General features: G+C 45.7%; 2 protein-coding genes across 24 annotated transcripts in view; one reads left to right on the top strand and one right to left on the bottom strand.

Moving 5' to 3' along the window:
- Positions 1-7,791, top strand: part of ABI2 (abl interactor 2) — a 70,709-nt gene extending 62,918 nt beyond the window's left edge. For all 23 annotated transcript variants that reach the window (XM_064161368.1, XM_064161424.1, XM_064161377.1 and 20 more), the window contains one exon: positions 1,708-7,791. In XM_064161368.1, coding sequence (XP_064017438.1) covers positions 1,708-1,883 — 176 coding nt within the window. In that variant the 3' untranslated portion in view covers positions 1,884-7,791. The remainder of the gene's footprint in view (positions 1-1,707) is intronic.
- A 4,677-nt stretch (positions 7,792-12,468) lies between these two features.
- Positions 12,469-17,748, bottom strand: part of RAPH1 (Ras association (RalGDS/AF-6) and pleckstrin homology domains 1) — a 98,119-nt gene continuing 92,839 nt past the window's right edge. The window contains 2 exon segments of the mRNA XM_064161300.1: positions 12,469-16,264; positions 16,267-16,410. Of these exon segments, the coding sequence (XP_064017370.1) occupies positions 14,441-16,264; positions 16,267-16,410 (1,968 nt within the window). The 3' untranslated portion in view covers positions 12,469-14,440.

The raw sequence follows: 17,748 nt of genomic DNA, 5'->3' as shown, positions 1-17,748 counted from the left end.
CTCAGCCTTGAAGGGACAAATGCCTCCTCCTGGGTCCAGTATCGCTGCTTCCTGTCTCATCTGGAGTCTTTTTTACATCACTGCCCTGGGTTCCTGGTAACTCAGGATGTGTGATAAGCTCACAGCTTCAACTGATGGGACTACAGACAGAGGGATTAAACAGTCTTTTAGAGAGAGGAACATTGCCAGGAGGAAAGTGATATGCAGGAATAAGCAGTGGTGGTGTAAAGCAGAAACCAGGCTTCAGGGAGTTTTATAAGAGGCTTAAGAAATGACTTTTCATCACAAACTTAGGGGAGAGTTTCATGCTTTTGATCATGAAATAATGACTTAGTTCAGTGCCAAAAAGGACTCAAAAATGAGTAAAAAAGGAATTAAAAGTCACCACGATCCTTGGATTATTCTTATAATAAAGAAAATAGCACAATGACTCCAGGAAGAAATTTTTAAATGAATCAAGTATAGAAGGCAATGAAAAGAATTTTGGAGGATTTTAAATGGATGTACCATGTGTTCACATTAGTGACTTCTGTTTTTCAAGCTAAAACTTTACTAATTTCACCATCTGTGTTTTGTTTCCTTAGAATGATATGTCTAAAACTACTCAGAATGAGTTCCTTAGGTGTGCTAGCATTAAGTGTAGAGCCAACGATGTGTTTCTTAAATGTAGACTGGTCAAATGGTACAAATCTCTCTGTGTACACATATTCTATACCAGACTTGGCTTGTATGTGTTACTTCATAATCTCTTTAGGGTCCAGGTGTCCCTAGTAAATAGTGCAGTGATTACTTTGCTCCCTCAGAAGGAAATGAACTTTTTTCTTTTGAAAAGAATGATGAGGTAGAGGACTCTTGGACATTGTGCTCATGAACACGTGCTGTTAGTTTTTTCTCATTGCTTTGGTGTAGAGTATCTTCCTAGGTACAAGATTTTAGGATCTATGTCCAATATCCGCTTTGTTTTGAGTGGCAGCACTGCACATTTCATTGCCAAGTGCTCACAGCAGTGACTGATGCTATTTGTTAGAGCGTTAAGGAGTCCAGCATAGCTAATTTTCTGTGTAGGGCACATCATGACAGGACCGAGAATGGAAAACCACATGGAGCTGATGTCTGTTTTCTGCCATTTAAAGACAGTGCTCTCTTTAATATTTCCAGTGCTTTGTCCAATTTCTCTGACTTTTAACAGCTATTGTGCCTACAGTAAAATATTCTGCAGCTGTAAGAAATATGTCCCAGTGTAGTCATACATTTTGTTTCAGAGAACCACTCTACTACTTCCGTGCTCCTAAGTGGGATTCACTCACCTTCACACTGTGTGTTCTGGAAATGAGTTCTAGCTGCTACATACATTTAACAGATTTAAATGTGGGGGAAGCTAAGAGAGGTGGAAGTCTGGGGCAAAAGCCTTGGCTCATTCTTGCTGCTATCTGAAGAGAGCTCTTACTAGTCTTCTTCCATGTTTTTTGTTGGTCATGTAGAGATCTGATATAGCACTTGTATCTGACACATGAATCTTGGAGTAGATCTGAATGGCTATAGCCATAGGGAGTTAAATCCATGTCCTTGTATAGTAGCGCACCAGAAGAGGTGAGGCAGCGCAGCTTTCTGAGACTGCTTTGCAAGTGGAGAACTTTGTAAAGGGTAGGTTGGTGTTCCTTCTGCTCCCTGTACCTCCTGTAACAGTTATGCTCTGTTCTTTCCTAGTGGTGGCAATTTATGACTACACGAAGGACAAAGAAGACGAGCTCTCATTTCAGGAAGGTGCCATCATTTATGTCATCAAGAAGAATGATGATGGTTGGTATGAGGGAGTCATGAATGGAGTGACGGGGCTCTTCCCAGGGAACTATGTGGAGTCGATCATGCATTATTCTGAGTGAAGAATAGAGAACAGAACACTGCATCTGCTGCTGCAGGAGCTGTCAGGGCTTCCCAGATCTTCACCAGCTTCTGGGGCCTCATCCAGTGTAACTGAATGAAGGATAATTGTAACAACCACTCTTTTGTTGTTGTTGGTAGTTTTTTTTCTTTTTCTTTTTGGTTTTGTTTCCTTGTTTATTTGTTTGGTTGGTTTCCCCCCCTGCCATTATAAAACAATAGTGATTTTAATTGTTTGAACAAATGGCTTTTCCAGCTGCCATCTGATGATGAATTGAGATGACCCTTTCAGATATTACAAACTCCTTGAGTAGTGGATAATTCACTCAAATTCTGACTGCTGACAGGCTTTGGGATCTGTCTTAGGAATCCTGTGTGCACTTGTGGTACTACCCTTGGCAGCAGCACCTGCCCTTGGGATGTCCTGGATGCTTGCGCTGGAGAGTTACTGGCCAGTGGACACCCCTCATGTTCCTACACTACACTCCTGTGTAGCTGGAAGAACAGCTGTGTGCTAGCAAACACTGGGATTTCTGCACAGAGCCATTCCTGTAACTGATTTCCAGATAGCTGGATACATCTTTAGCATAAACACTTCTGCAGCTGCTCTGCACATGTAGACTGACACAGGGGCACATAGAGCTGGCTTTCATTCACTCACTTTTCAGTTTAGACAATTAAGATGACTGCAGCCCAGAGGACCCTCACCCCACTTCCTCATCTTTGAATGCCACAGATTTGTTTTGTGTTGTGCACTGATTTAAATACCCTCCTCTCCACAGCAAGCTACTCACCATGAGTACTGCTGCTTTAAGTGAAATTCACAGACGCCGTTGACGGTAAAAGCAAAACAAAGTTTACAGGTCCTCCTGGGGTCTGAGGATAAACTCTAGAGGCTGTGATTTAGGGTTCAAGTCTATTCATGCCTGCTTGCACTAGAGAAACTTAACCCCAGCTTTAGTCTTATGCACAATATAATCTTAAAAATCCAATCAGGTATTGTAAATTGGCTGTTTTGTACTTGATGGCTAGATTTGCATACGTACTGTGAGAGCCCTCTGCAGAGGCAGGACAAACGGCAATTGTCGTCTTCATGTCCCTTGCCAAAATCACTTCGGTGGAAGTAAAAAGGGCTGTTGTGTGTACTGGTTTCCCATGGAAATCCAAGCAGTAACTAGTAGTAGTCTTAGCTCTTCCCCCAGCCCTCTCCATCGTTTATTATAGAGAAATAGATATTTTGAGCTGTACTGGTGGATCTGGGGGGGAGTAATACCAAGTGAAGGCTCTGTAGTCCCTTGTCTTGATAGTTTTCTTTTTAATCTAGTCTCAGTTACAAGTGCTGCTCAGTGATTCTGCCTCGCAGATCAGAGTAAAGCGATGGCTCCACTAGTCTACCCTTAGGAAGGACTGCATGTTATCATTGAGTAAATGTCATGCATTAACAGAGTGAACTGATTAAGCCTCCTGTTACAGATCTGTTAGCCTGCAAATTCAGCTGAACCTGCATCCTGAGAACCTTCTGATCCCAGGCATCTTTCTGAGCAACTTTTGCCTGGCTGAGTTCCAGGTGGCGCCAGCAGTGGCATGTTGAAGGTAGGCAAGGCAGTGCTGCAGCTGCCTTCTGAGGCCTGTGTGTCAACCAGAGTGCTGCCAGGACTAGGTTTGTGGCAGTAGTGGCAATGATACAGGTAATCGACCTAGTCCTCTTGGTTGGCAATCCCTGCCATATCGAGATGGAGGTGCAGGCTTGGTGCAGAGCTGGGCAGGGAGGTGCCGCAGTTCGCAGTCAAGTGAGGTGCGTTTGTGGGATACGGAGGTTTGTGATGATGATCTGCCGCAAGCTTGCAGAAGAGTGCACAAACTGTGACAGTGTGTAAGGAACTAGTTTGGTTGAGGCTTACAAGAGGTACACCTTAGAAGAAACTGGTGCAGAGATAGAAGTTGCTTTCTCCCCTGCTCAATCCACAGTCATGTAGCAAAACCACTGTTGTCTTCTTTGCAGAAGCTGACAGCGTTATTGTTTCTACCTTTCCCCATGAAAACTTCTGTCTTGTGGCAAGAGTAACAGAAGCAGCCATGTTCAGTTTCCTCAGCTCATTTCTCTGTGAGCAAGCCTAGAAACACTGTGCAGGCACTGGAATGAGCATTTCTAGTATCATAGGGTAGGTCTTAAAATGCTTTTTGCACAGGAAGGTGGTGCTTACAGCCCAGCTAGCAGCCCAGGCGATTGATCAGTAATAATGCACAAGCCTTTGGTGCTCACACAGTGGCTGTTTTCCAGGACTAGCAGAGCTTCCCTGTTTTCTCTTGCCTTGGGTGTGTTTGTGATAAAGCTCAAATGCTTTGCTAGGACAGCTTAGCGAGTCACTAAATGAGCCAAACCTCTGTCCCTACGCACCTGTGCTCTAGAAGGCAGGTCACACCTCAGTAAAACATGTAAGAGCATGTGCTTGAATATTTGTGACCGGTGGGTGGGGATAGCTTGTACTTCCACTGTGTGCGATACACACCTGTGTCCTTAATCTTCATTCAGCTGCTTGGTCGTCTTGCAAGTCATCTGTGTTGCAAGAGCAGAATAGTGTGAACTCTGGGGAGTGCTTGCCAAAGCTTAGCACAGAAGATGAGGCTGCAAAACCTCAAAAGTGAAACGTGTGAAGCTCCTTATCTGACTTAGGTCTGATGAGCCAGGGCTTAGTTTGTTCCCTGCTGCGAGCGTGTGGAGTTGTTTGTTGTCCAAGAGCTGGGGTGGATGAAATTCTTGGGTCAGCTGCTGCTGGTTTAATGCTTTATTATGCAGTACTAATGTAAAGAGGTTTAGGCATATTTTTTATTTTGTACATATTTTAATTCTGTGGCTTCTTTGGGGATGCTGTGATGTAATGGTCATAGACCAGGCCAAGGTAAACAGGCTTTAGAGATTAATGTTACATAGATTGCATGCTAGTAAAGCCCACGAGGATTGTGTTTCCAGTTTTGTCCCTTGTACTCCTTATCCAAAACCTTCCCCCCTGCAGGCTCCTTTTTTAATTTACACGTTTACTTTAAAAGGGGGTGGAGAATGGAGGGGAGGAAACACCTCAGTATTTCATATAAGTGCATATCACTTCACTGAGTTCTCCTGCCACAGCTGAAGGTGTTCGGTATCACAGGCTGTTGAAGCAGCAGTGTGCATGCATGAGAGAGAGGCTGGGGAAGGAGACACTCCAGAATAGCCCAAAGAGTGCTGTATGGCCAAAATTAGTATGTTTCTTCCTTTCTGAGAGCTGCCTTAGCCCAGACAGCAGGTTTCATTGTGCACAGAAATCAGTCAGCCTCTCTAGCACTGTATTTTGCTTTGGTTTGTTGTATTAAAGATGTCTTGCTTGCTCTTGGCCCCGGTGACAAAGCCATTACCAACAGCTGCGTGTCTGCTTGAGAGGCTGGCTGCCTGAGTCTGTCCCCACCTAGTGCCGAAGCAGGTTCTTTGGGTGCCTTCTTTCCAGCCGAGGTTACCTATGTCTCACCTGTTTGAATATTTTTTTCTCCTCTTCTTTTATCTTGTTTGTTTTTTTCACTATTCTTATGCTGGATTTCATGTTCTTTTGTTTCTCACTTGCTATTACAGCAGAGAGCTAAGAGGGCAGGGTCAGGCGAGGCAAGCAGCAAAATGATGTGTCCCTACACAGTGACTGGAGTAGGCACAAGAGACCTGAAGTGATGTTTTGTGACTCGCTGGCCTGTCTAACGACATGGGGACTAATACGCTGAAGAGCCATTGCTCTTGCTGGAGGACAAGAGACTCCCTCCCCACCTCCACACAGCGTGGTCCTGGGTCAGAGGGCAGCACTTGGTGTGTGTTACTAGGAGGCTGACGACATTCCTGGGACTCCATTTGTCCTTGTGGTTGAGTTGGGTGTTTCTGAAATGGCTGGAGGGTGCTGTTGGTTTGAACCACAGCTCCCCACCGCACCAGCAGTCTTTGGCTGGGGGGGTGCCAGGAAGGCTTTGACCCAGCTAATTCTTGCTTAGAGCAGTTTGTTCTCTTTCACAGCTTTTAGGCATTTTCTTTCTTCGCTGCTGACAGCCAAAGTTAACCTTGGCGGTGATGCAACTTCTGAAAACTGGCACATTTCTCTAGGGTGTTTCAGCTGATTCTGAAAAGAAAGCAAGGCAGCAGTAGGACTGATGTCTTTCTGCCTAGTGTGCTTGTGCACATCATTGACTAGAAGTGGAGGAGGGATGCACAATCAAACTGCTGCGAGTGGTGTCTCCCACCTGTGCTGGGCTCTTCCTGGATCTCTCACTACTTCCTAGCAAGTGCTGCAGATGTGCCCCTGCTGGAAATGATGTCTCATTTATTAGTTCTGTTTCTGAGCTTCAGGCGTAACTCAGAAGCAGAACTTCTGGAAAGGAAGTGACTTTATCCCCAGTAGTAAACTGGGACCATTTACAATGCTCCTCCTCCCAGAGGTGGGACGGGCCATCTTGTGCAACAGGTGCTATCTCTGCTCTCTGCAGGACAACTGGTTGGAAGCTGCTAGACAATGCTGTAGGGAAAACCACGGGCGTAGTGGCTCCTACTGGAAGCAATATTTGCATTAAGAACATAGAGCCACTGAGCAGTGCAGCTTTGAGACAAACCCCATGCAGAGACTTCAGTTCCTGCCCTGATAACAGTAGCAGAAAGAAAGGTACTGTGCTGTCACGTTCACTAAGGCAAGTCTTTACACCCCTAACCTCTAGAGCTGGTGTTGTAAACTGAGCATGAGCAGGTAGATGATGTGCTGTAGGTTATGGGCCACATGTTAAAGAATTTACTGTTCTTAGAGGTATGGTCACATTCCTGCTTTCTGACATCTCGCAAATATTGAGCAGAGCTACATTTTCTGGGTAAAATGGTGTATTACACAGAGGTCAGAATAGTGCACAAAGGGAACAGTTTGTGGGTGGCTGGATGTTTTGTGGTGTTCAGTTGTGTTTTTTTTTTTCCACACACTTTCCCCCCAAGTAGCTGAAGTGTGTAGTAAACAGTTCTACTGAGCTACTTTTTCTTTTTAAACTGCAAGAATAGTAATACCCTGATGTATGCCCATGGGAAGGGTGGATGAAAACTTGATGCAGCCAAGGTTTGCCAGCTGCTGTTACAAAGACTAAATTGGCGAGCATGGTGTTTTGCTGATTTCAGTTAAAAAACCAACTTGTGTTTTGTGCAGTCTCCTACCCGTGCGGGAAATGTTGTTTCTTTGGTACTCCAAGCAATTAGCACCTTTGCTTCTTACAAAGCATATTACAGACCAGTAAAGTCAGCAGCAGCCAGAGGTAAACCTAGAGCCTGCTGCACACCACCGTGGGGGCTGCCGAAGTGCGTGCAGTGCATTTGTTCCTGTTTCTCTTAAAACCTCAGAAGAATCCTGCCTAGCGTTGTTGACTACTGAGGCAGAGCTGTGTACAAATCCATTTACATTAGGGCGCCTTGTTGAAGTGCTGACATGCCTGAGATTCTTTTGTAACGACCAAGTGCTTCTTTTCACATTTGGAAAAGCGTCTTTTGCAACTTGCATGGACAAGTAGTTTCTATGAATTCTCCGGAGATGTCAGTGTCTAACATGGATTTTGTCCATGCCCTTTTTTCCTAAAGCAGGTACCCCAACCCGCCCCCTCCTTTGGTTTGCAGTCAGAGAAGCACGCTGTGCTTTTGCTTTTGGCACTGCTGATGCAGTGGAGGAGTGCAGAGCCCACTGTAAATGCCCGAGCCTGCAAGACTCTGGGGAGCTGTATGCCACCAGTAATATTTTATTTTGTGTGCCATTTAAACCACCTTCCAGTGAGTGCAAACCCCAATTTTTAAATTTTTTAATTGTACTTGGAATTAACTGTTGCTGTGTACTAAACCCTCTTGTTACGAGCCCTAAATAAAAAGAAGAAAGCACACCCCCTGTGTTCTGTGCCACTGCTGCGTCACGTTCCGTGTCTTTGGCTACAGCCTTTTCAACACCGTGACAACAGGGACAGTTGCTTGCAGGAGCCAGAGCACGCAGGAGTTCTGAGCACAGCACTTCCCCCTGCAAAGGTATGAGCATTGGCATCTAGCCTTCAGCTGGCTGCCTCCACCTCTGTATTACTCCTTTTCTGTTAATAACTGCTACTGTAACACACACTATAAAATGTGACTGATACAGGACCAGCCAGGAACGGCACAGAGCTGAATTCCCTACAGTGGAGCCCAGAGCAGGTGCCACAGAAACACCAGCATCAGCTGTTCTTGTGCAAGCAGCGCTGTACAGGACTCCGCACACCTATGGGAGGAGGCAGATGGAAAAGGTGAGCGGTCACACTTGGTCAGCTTTAGACTGGTAACTGGCGTGCACTGTTACTGGTAAAGCCAGCTCTGACCTGTTGGAAAGAGCTGTTCAAAGGAACAGTAAAAACCAATTATATTGAGAGCATCTAAAGACTAACTTGTAGGTCATCAGATACCTGACCGCAGCCCTGAGAAGACAGTGTGGGTTTTGAATTCATGAGAAAGGAAAAGGGCAAGACAGAGGATTAAACCAGATTGTTAAATTTAACTACATCATCTTTATTGAATTGTGCATATTCCATTGTATAATGATCTATATCAGGTACTCTATAATGTAGCATTTCTTTTGTCCTCTCTCATGCTTAAAAAAGTATATTTATACATTTATTTATATATATTTATAACATGGCAAAGCTCCCCCCCAACCTGAAGCTATCAGTCTAAAAGAGCTTTAATTTTTCTTTTTTGGAAAGGGTAGAAGAGGGGAAGCAATCCCATTGAAAGATAAAATGTGCAATTTTCTTTTTAAAGCAGTAAACATGAATGTATTTACAGCACTCGGCACAAGTTTGCTGCACAGACAAATCATCATTGCAATGACACTTTTCTTACATCTGCATCCCCAGTATTATACAGGATATCATCGGTGGCTGCTAACAATTGCTGTAAGCCATAAACCAAACTGCTCCTCTAGTTAACTTCTGGTCCACCACAGTCCACTAGAAGGAGAACTGAGATTTGCAATTAAGCCTTGTGAGAAAGCATTTACTTTTCCTTTCCAAAGTACAAGCTTTATAGTGTAGCACCAACACCAGCCTTGGGCACAGGCTCATTTGCCCCTACCCCTTGCAAATGAGAGTTGGGTAAAGGCAAGAGATGCACAACACTAACAGTGGTGGCCCTGTTCTCAACAAACAGCTGCTGATGATCAGCAGCACATCAGCTCCTTGGCCTCAGTACAGGCTTGTGCAAGCACATCTGCATACCTGGAATTCAGCTCTGAATGCATCTTTGGCATCTCGAAAAAGGTGGAAGGAAACTATTTTCCACTGTAGGTGAACAGTTGGTTAAATTCCTGTGTCTGATAAAGACAAGAAGCCCCCTTTAAGCACTTTTCAAAGGGTGGTTGTGTTCCTAAATCTGTTACTTAGACTTTAAGTCATTTCCCTCACTAAATCCCTGTCACAGGGCAATGTCCATACAGCGCTAGTTCCTGCACCTCCTCACTCTAGCTGTCCTCAAAGACACCACGTCTGATGAACAGAGGGCTCGCTGAGCCCTTGCTGTATTGGGTGCCTGAGAGCAGCAGCCATCAACCCAATCACTATTTATTCCAGCCATCAACCCAAATCACTGTTTATTCCACTTTAGCAGCACTTACATTACATTGTGCTGTTGCCTCGGTTGCAGTTTAGTGTCTTAAACTTTTCAGAACTAGACAATGTCTGTGATTCACTTGATCATGGTAGTAGTGCCACCCCCTGCTGGTTTTGTCTGTCTTAATGAGTGTTTTAATTGAAGGAGAAAAAGAATTAATCAACTTCATAAAAACGTCCACTTCCAAAATAAACTCTTAAAACACACCAGCACATTACAAAGATCTCCTGTAGTTGTTAAGGTTTGGAGTTTGCCCCAGTTGTGCCCCAAATGCAAAGCTAAACAGCAGAAGCCACAAACAGACTTTGGGAAAACATCTCCTCCCAAAAGAGATGCGAGACTCAACTCGCACTGTTTGAACAAGTCTGTGATCTAACAAGAAAAGAACAAAAATACCAACTCACATGTCCTGGTTGCATCCTTACTATCTTCTGTCAGGAACTTAAATTGCTTTCCTGGAGTGCAACTGATTTTAACATCACTCTGAAGTAAGACCCACTTGTGATTTTATTTTGTGCAAGAAACAGATTTACCTGCAACAGTACCACTGAAGCAGAGAAACTTCATTCTATGTGGTTTTCTGTAATAAGCAGAGAATTGTCTCTTTTGCCCTTCTGCTGTTGAAACGGCACTACTGGTTCCTTGAACTGTGGCAAAACAATTATTTTAACTCAGAGGAAAACTGGCTGCATTTTAATCTCTGAGCTGATCTGAGTTATATCTGGTTGCCTGTGGGCATAGAAAGAAGGAATTAGAAAACCTTTAAAATGTGCAAGTCCAGAACAATAAATCTTAAAATGCACTTGTTGAGAAAACTGCTCCCTCTCCCATCAGATTGAAAGCAAAGTGATCCAGATACCTTCACTTTGTTTCCCTCATGTGTCAGTCACGACTGCCCTGCAGAAAACTGCAGAGTTAGGTTCGGGAGAGGAGCTCTTTGGCTTTAAGGAGGTGCACCAAGTCAGAGCAAGCAGCGGTGATTTGCTGCAGGAGGAAACCACTGCATGGGGCAAAGCAGGAGCTTTCCTCTTCCAATGACAGTAACAGGATGTGTTATTGTGAAACTTGTGCCTAACTTCCTCAACCACAAGTTCTGAAAGACTAAACACCACCTCAGACATGTTAGTTATGGTTTGTTTAGGACCCGTGGTTTTCTGAAAGGTAATTTCTCCCGTAAGATTAGTGCTGATACAACAGCCTAGTTTTTTTTCCCTTCCAAAACAACCTCTCCAAGACCAAAATTGCAATGCAAGCATCTGAGAAGTCTAGCTCCCTGCTTTCCACATCTGTGCTGCAGTCACCGAGAACCCTGGCTGAACGAGGGGAACCCTGCTGTTCAGAGGTGGATGCTGCTGCTGTATGAGAAGAACTGTAGACTGAATCTGGAGCAGATTAACAAATGCAGCTGTCTGCTCTCTGGTGCCCCTGCAGAAGAGAGGCTTTCCCTGACACCCACCTTAACAACTGTCAAAGGCTGCATGTTTCTGCATGTAACACAGCTACAGTTGTACTTAAAGAGTATTTTTGGATCAAAGCATCTGCTACCTTAGTGTCCAGAATATCAGCTCTCACATGCTCATTCTAATAGTGCCAAGACAAATACAGACAGTGTTTGTAGCAGGAAGTTTCTTGCTACATCTGAGGTCTGGCCCCTTTGTTTACTGATTTAAATGGTACAATTATGAGACCAGTGCACATAGGGAAAATAACTTATTTGTAAATAAGGCATAAATATTTACTGCCAGAAATCAGTAAATACACTGAAAAAGCAAGTTACAATGAGGTCTCATAAGCTGAAAAGGCAACCACATTGCGTGAACGACACTGTAACCAAATTTCAGTGCTCAGCTCAGAGGAAGCAAGCTGCAGCCACTCACCCTATTCCTGTATCACTGCTGGCTTAGGCAGCAATCAGTAACAAGAAGCAGCACAGAGCGCCACCTTTGCTGATGTTTGGGTTTCTTTCTGCAAACCTAAGAGTTAAACTTCTGACTCCCAGTAAGCTGTGCAGCAGCCTGCACTGGTAAGCATGGATACGTTGTCTAGGAAGAGGTACTGAGGAAATTTACTTGGGTGTAGGAAAACGAGAACAAAACTCAAATGCCTCTGAAGAAATTGCACTCAAAACAGTGCTCTGATAAGCCTGAAGCCCAGAGGTACCCGCACTGAATGAAAAAAAGGAAAAGGGCTGGAACAGACACCAGTGGAGCTGTCCTGGAGGAGAAGAAAAGCAGATGGGGCAAGCAGAACTCCCTGACAGCTCTCATCTGGGAGCACGCACTGCATCAGCCCAGACGCATCTTACCAGCGAGTAGAGCGTGTCCAGTTACCTGTAGTCGATAACGGCTGAGGAGATACCGCTGTGTCTGTGCACCTTTTGCTCCACTGGTGGGAATGAGCCCTAGGAGCTGTATACAGTACAGAGCAGCAGGAGGACCAATGTTCAAAGTTACAGCACCCATTATCTGCAGTATAGCTTAACAAGCTTGTGAAGTTAGTTGACAGCTACACTGAGCATGCTTAAAATCAACAATGCAAATGCTTTTAAGGACACTTTGTAAGCACAAAAATAGTAGAAACAAAACTCTGCGAACAATTTGAAAGATACAAAAAAAGTGCCTTTCCATAGCAGTGCTTTAAAAATGCACACAATGGTATATACTCTTATTGCTCAAAAAAAACAGTCTGAAATAGGAAAACAACTTCCAGAGGTGCTGAAACAGGTTTTTAAAAGATCATATGAAACAGGTCAGCAGAGACAGCACCGTTGTTCTCTTCATGAGTCACTTCTGTAAAACTCTGTAGTTAGAGATCTGTCACACCCCCCCCCCCCCCAATTAGGAAAGCTTCTTTCCTGTTCATAAATTATTCTAAAAGATTTATTATTTGGGTTTTTTAGAAAACACTTTATAAAAAAAGAAAGAAAAGTAAAGAATGGGGGACACTGTTGCAATGTTTCTTAAATCTATCATCCTGAATTACTTGAGATCACTTTACCTTTTCTTTTGTTCACGTGCTTGATGATACTGTCAGGTTGAGCTGCTTCCTTTGTTTTGTTCTTTTAGGGGGAAGGAAAGCATTTAAAATCTGCTTTTGGAGAAGAGGTAAACAAATGGGAAGTTCATTTGCCATCCAAGCCCTGACAGTATCCCCATGGCAGTGAGGGAAATGGTAAAAAACAAAGATGGAGTAGGTAAAGTCTGACTTTTGGTACTTGCCAAAGGTTGTTTACCACTACCCTGCAGTGAACATGCACAAGAACACCTAGGCCAGCTGAGCTACCTTAGCAGTCCATACAGTCAAGCTAGTGACATACAAGAGAAAAGACTCCAGCACTTGGAGTCAGTCTAGGGACTGACTGTCAGTCGATGGCAGCAAAAAAACCAGCAAATACTGAACTCTATTTTCTACTCATATGGGTCATTACATCATTAGCAACATTTTTTTTTTCCACTCAAGGATGATTTTTTTTCCCCAGTCTTCTCTCTGACTGATAGACTTTGCAATTAACAGGTAAACATTAAATCAAGTGAAAATTAAAGGTGCAACTTTGTAATTAACAGGTTTATGTGTTGGTTGCGGTCTCTGGCAGGTCACAGAAAAGAGAGAATTCTTACTGTGCTTGGCCTGAAATTACCACTGCCTTATCTTCTCTGGAAGAGAAGGTTTCCTGACAATTTTTAATGAATTACAAGTGATACTTTAAGTATTTCCAGACACTTGTTTTTGTAAAGATAATGCATCTTATCAGGCACAGCCAAGGCGAGACTCTATGCTGTGTACACACATACGCTTGTACGAGAACACAGCACTCTACAGAAACCTACCTGTTGGGTCAGGGACAGAATCAACGTACAAGTGACGCACTGGTGTAGGTCATCCTTGTGGGTTGGCATCAGTTGCAGGTGTCCTGGCAGCTTTCAGAAGGACTTAACACAAAATATATTCATCTTGAGCCATGGAAACAAATAATTGAGCCTACTATAAAGCTAGAATGCATAATGGATTGGAATAATAGATATTGATCCCACTTCCTGCATGGACAAATAACTCTGAAATAATTTGTAGCAATGCATATTTTAAAACTATTTGGAAGGGAGGGGGAGGCTCTTTATAGTATAAATATATTTCACTCCAGCCCACTATATATAAAATCTATTTCCTTCCTCAGACCATATTCATCTTCAGTAGTATTATGACCAGAATGTTTTGGTATCCTGCATTCCAACGTCTCAATCAGTGGACCAACGCACAGTTACTAGCAGAACATCTCAGCTCTGCACCAGTTACCCACCACAAATTGCCAAGAGGTCTGTGGCAGGGTTTTGATTCGTTTTTCGTCGTCTTCCTTTCTTTAAAGTGCCCCCTACATCTTAATCTTTGTGTTAAGATTTGACTAGTTACAGAGTCCAACTCCAGATAATACAGCACCTGAAACAATAAATACATCTCTACAAAAACATTCTGGGTATCTCCTATAATTGCGACAAAATATATCACAATATATTATATACCTACACTTATACTACATGCACAAACATGGCTCACGTGGACAGACACTACAAAAAATTACCTCCCCCCTCTCCCCTAAATGCAGAAAATTAAGAAAATGGGGGTTTGGTCCAATCCATAGGAAGGGGAAAAGAAACTGAACAGGTAACTCAATGCCTCTCTACCCACCTTTCCCAATAAAATATCAACACCCTCGGGCTCCCAACTTTTTTGGCCTAGCCATGAAAGGGGAATGTCTATATTTAGCCTTCGCTACAGTTTGAGATCACATCTTTTGATGGGGCTATCATCCACATCCCCACCTTCTTCTCTCCAAGTGCACAAGATCACAGGTTGGCCCATCATGGAGCAGTCCACAAGTCACAGACAGCACCAGACCCTAGGGACCGACTACCAGTCTCGCGACAGCTTGGTGTTCTGATCTCTCTTGGGAGGTGTGGGGGGTGGTCCCCTCCGTAGTGTTGCATAGCCGGATATATGACTGCCTCCAAAGCTGCTCGTCTTCTGCTGGTCAGCCAGCAGCTCCGGTGGAGGTGGAGGCAGGGCCATGTCGTCCATGGTGGCTGTGGGCTCTGTTCTGGACATCCGTGCAGAAGAGAGGGAGCCATGGCGGGTGATGGATTTCCGCTGCAGCGTCCGGTTGAGGTCTGCCAGGAATCCTGGCTGAACACTAAGGCTGGACTTGGGTGAAGTGGGCACCTGAGGGCCAGCTGACCCCGGTGGCTCTGTGACCTCCACTTGCGTCAGTCGAGTGCTGTCGTTACGCTTGGGACGTGTGGGTGGTGGGGCTTTTTTCACAGACGGTTTTGACCACACCTGAGGCTGGGGATTGACAACAGCAACTTTTGGGGAGGTACTGCCTGAAAACACAGATGGGATCTCAACCGGCGGGGGAGGAAGATCTATTTCAGGTGGTGGTGGTGGAAAGTCTGAATCTGATGGTGGTGAAGGGAATTCGACCACGGGTTCCTTTCCAGACACACCTGGAGCAGGAGCCTTGGCCGGAATCCCTCCCTGTGGAAGGACAATGGGCAGGCTCACCCCAGAAAGGTTGAGCTTTCCTGGCTTTGGAGGAGCTGCAGGAGGTGGCGACTCCTTGGAAGGAGACCCTGATGGTTCTGGTGGGTGTGCAAATTTGCTGACAAGGCGGTCCACTGAAGGTCGCTTGGACTCATGGTACTCAGTGGAGCTGGTGGACTTGATGCTGGAGTTTCGCTGAGGTGTTGGAGGTGGTTTCTTCCCTCCGGGGCTTGATGTCTTGCTGGTCTTTTTGACTGGAGACCCTGATTTGTCAGCGGGGGGAGAACCTGCAGAGGAAGCTGGGGAAGAAGGTGGAGGAGGAAATACTAAACTGCTCTCTGGTGGGGGAGGGGGGAAATCTGGTGAAGGAGCAGATGTGGGCTGCCATTTGGGCTTTGCCTTTACTGCTGGAGGTGACTGTGGGGCCACACTCAGTGGAAGAGGTTTCAGAGGCTGGGACTCGGTGGCAGGTGGAGTGGGAGGTGGTGGGAACTGGCTAACTATCTGTTTCACCACTGATGGCACTGGGGATTGAGGGGATGGAGGAGGCTTCACAGAGAAACTCTGCTGTTTGGGGAATGTTGGTGGGGGAGTGGGGCCAGGAGGGGCTGGAGGCAGCGGAGGCACCTGGGGAGAGGTGACACTTGGTTGTTTCTTTACTGTAAGAGGCAAGGGAGCTGGCACAGAGGGGGTGACATGTGTGACCCCTGGTGATGCTGCCTTCCCACTAGGCTGTGGGGGAAGAGCTGCCATGACAGGCTTTGGAGGTGCCTGGGGCGGTGGTGGTGCAGGCACAGGAGGAGGAGGTGGTGGCAATGAGGTGGCAGTGGCCTGGCTTACATTTGGTTGAACCTGATGTATTTTCGGGGGTGGTGGTGGAGGCGTGAACTGCGGCACAGAAGGCGCACAAGGTGCTGGCTTCAGTTGCGCCATGGCTGAGCCTGGTGTGGGAGGAGGCGGTGGAGGTGGGGGAGGGGGCATGACCCCATTGGGGGGCACCAATATCTGAGGCTTTCCCAAGGGTGGGGGGGGCAGGGGGACCTGCTGTGCAGCAGGAGCTTTGGGAAAAGCGCTGCCATGCTGGGCAGCATTCTGCAGCCTGGTGATGGTGCTGTACTTGACAAACATGGTGGCAGGTGAGCCTGCAGATGGAGGGGCCTGGCTCGGGAGCGGGGGCGGCGGGGGGGGGGGGGGGCGGGGGGGGGCGGTGGGGGGGGCGGTGGTGGCGGAGGCAGCGGTGTGGATGGCTGCAATGCTGCGTAGGGGGTCGCCACTTTGGCCTGTGGGGACACGGGAGGTGCAACAGACATGAAGGGCCGACCCACAGGCTCCATTCGGGCCTGCTGGGAAGAGGTTTTTAGTGACAGTGGAAAGGGAGAAAAAGAAACGAACAGAGAGGGAGGGAGGGAGAGAGACAAAGAGATTATAAAGTCAAGGTCTAAATTTGCCTGTCATTGAAAAACAAGTGGCAGATTACAGCATGCAGGAAGTACTAGCAAAACAATGCAGCGAGGGACAATTCCATACAGTAGCAAGCCCGGACTGTGCAGCCTGAATGGGCAGACAGGGAGAGGAGCTGGCAAGACTCAGCGGAGCCAAGCTGGCTACCAGGGAGAAAACACACCAGCCTTGTCCCCTTTGTGGGGAAGGCAGGGTTGTGCAGTGAGAATCACTGGTCCTCCTCTGGGCAAGTAAAATCACCCAGAGCACTCCCCAGTGCATCACAGCCTGTGACAGAGGACATCAGGCAGAGCAAAGTCTCTGCAGACATCTCTTCAACTCAGCAGGACTAGAGTTAAACCATGCTTGGCCTCCCAGAGCATCAGTCACACCTTTATTTTGGTTAGCTCAGGCCTTACTCTTTGGCATTACAGAAATTCTGAACTGCTCTAAAATGCACAAAGAGCAAGCTCTAAGCAAGAATACTGCTGAGATCCTTCAACTCCACATGTTCTGTTATCCAAGGCTGGCAAAGAAAAAAAATGAGGAAAAAACCCAAGAGCCGAGTTTGCTAGGAAAATGGCCCCAGAAAGAAGTATTTAGAGATCTGCAAAACAAAGTTAATTTGAGACAGAAAGGCTACACATGCAACTATTACTCTAAGCTAACAACAGAAAGGAAAGACAGGGAAAAGTTGGGAAGGAGTCAAGGGAAAGCAGCAGGCACTGTTTTAGTCTACTTGTTGGGTTTTGCTCAAGTTTGAGAGGAACAATCTAACTCTAAGCCTACATTCCTGTTAAAAAGCTAATGGCATTGCTCGAGTTTATAAACAGCCTCCTAATACAGAGTGCTCTGGCTACAAGCCAAGTTGAGAATTTCACAAGGCACAGCCTAGAAACATGCATTAGAAATGAAACACCAACAGGGCAACTGACCACACTGGGCACCTATACTTCATTAGTAGATACTTTGCAACAAGTTAGCCCAGTTATGCTCATTTGCACTGTGTGAGCAGGTTTGCATATTGCTTTGTTGTAAACACAGGTGCACAGTTTCTTTATGTGCAGAACACCACCAAAAGCAGTAGAGTCAGAAACAAAAGATGATGATTTACAATATACATGGGGTGTGCCTCTACCTGTCACATTAGGTCTGGAAGACAAGAGTATAACAGTTCTGGAGCTAGAACAAGGTGTCCACATAACAAAACAGGAGAGATTTTGATCTCTTGCAGGTGT

The sequence above is a fragment of the Pogoniulus pusillus genome, chromosome 2, assembly GCF_015220805.1.
Source record: "Pogoniulus pusillus isolate bPogPus1 chromosome 2, bPogPus1.pri, whole genome shotgun sequence".
Lineage (NCBI taxonomy): Eukaryota > Metazoa > Chordata > Aves > Piciformes > Lybiidae > Pogoniulus > Pogoniulus pusillus.
This window is presented reverse-complemented; position numbering and strand designations above follow the sequence as displayed.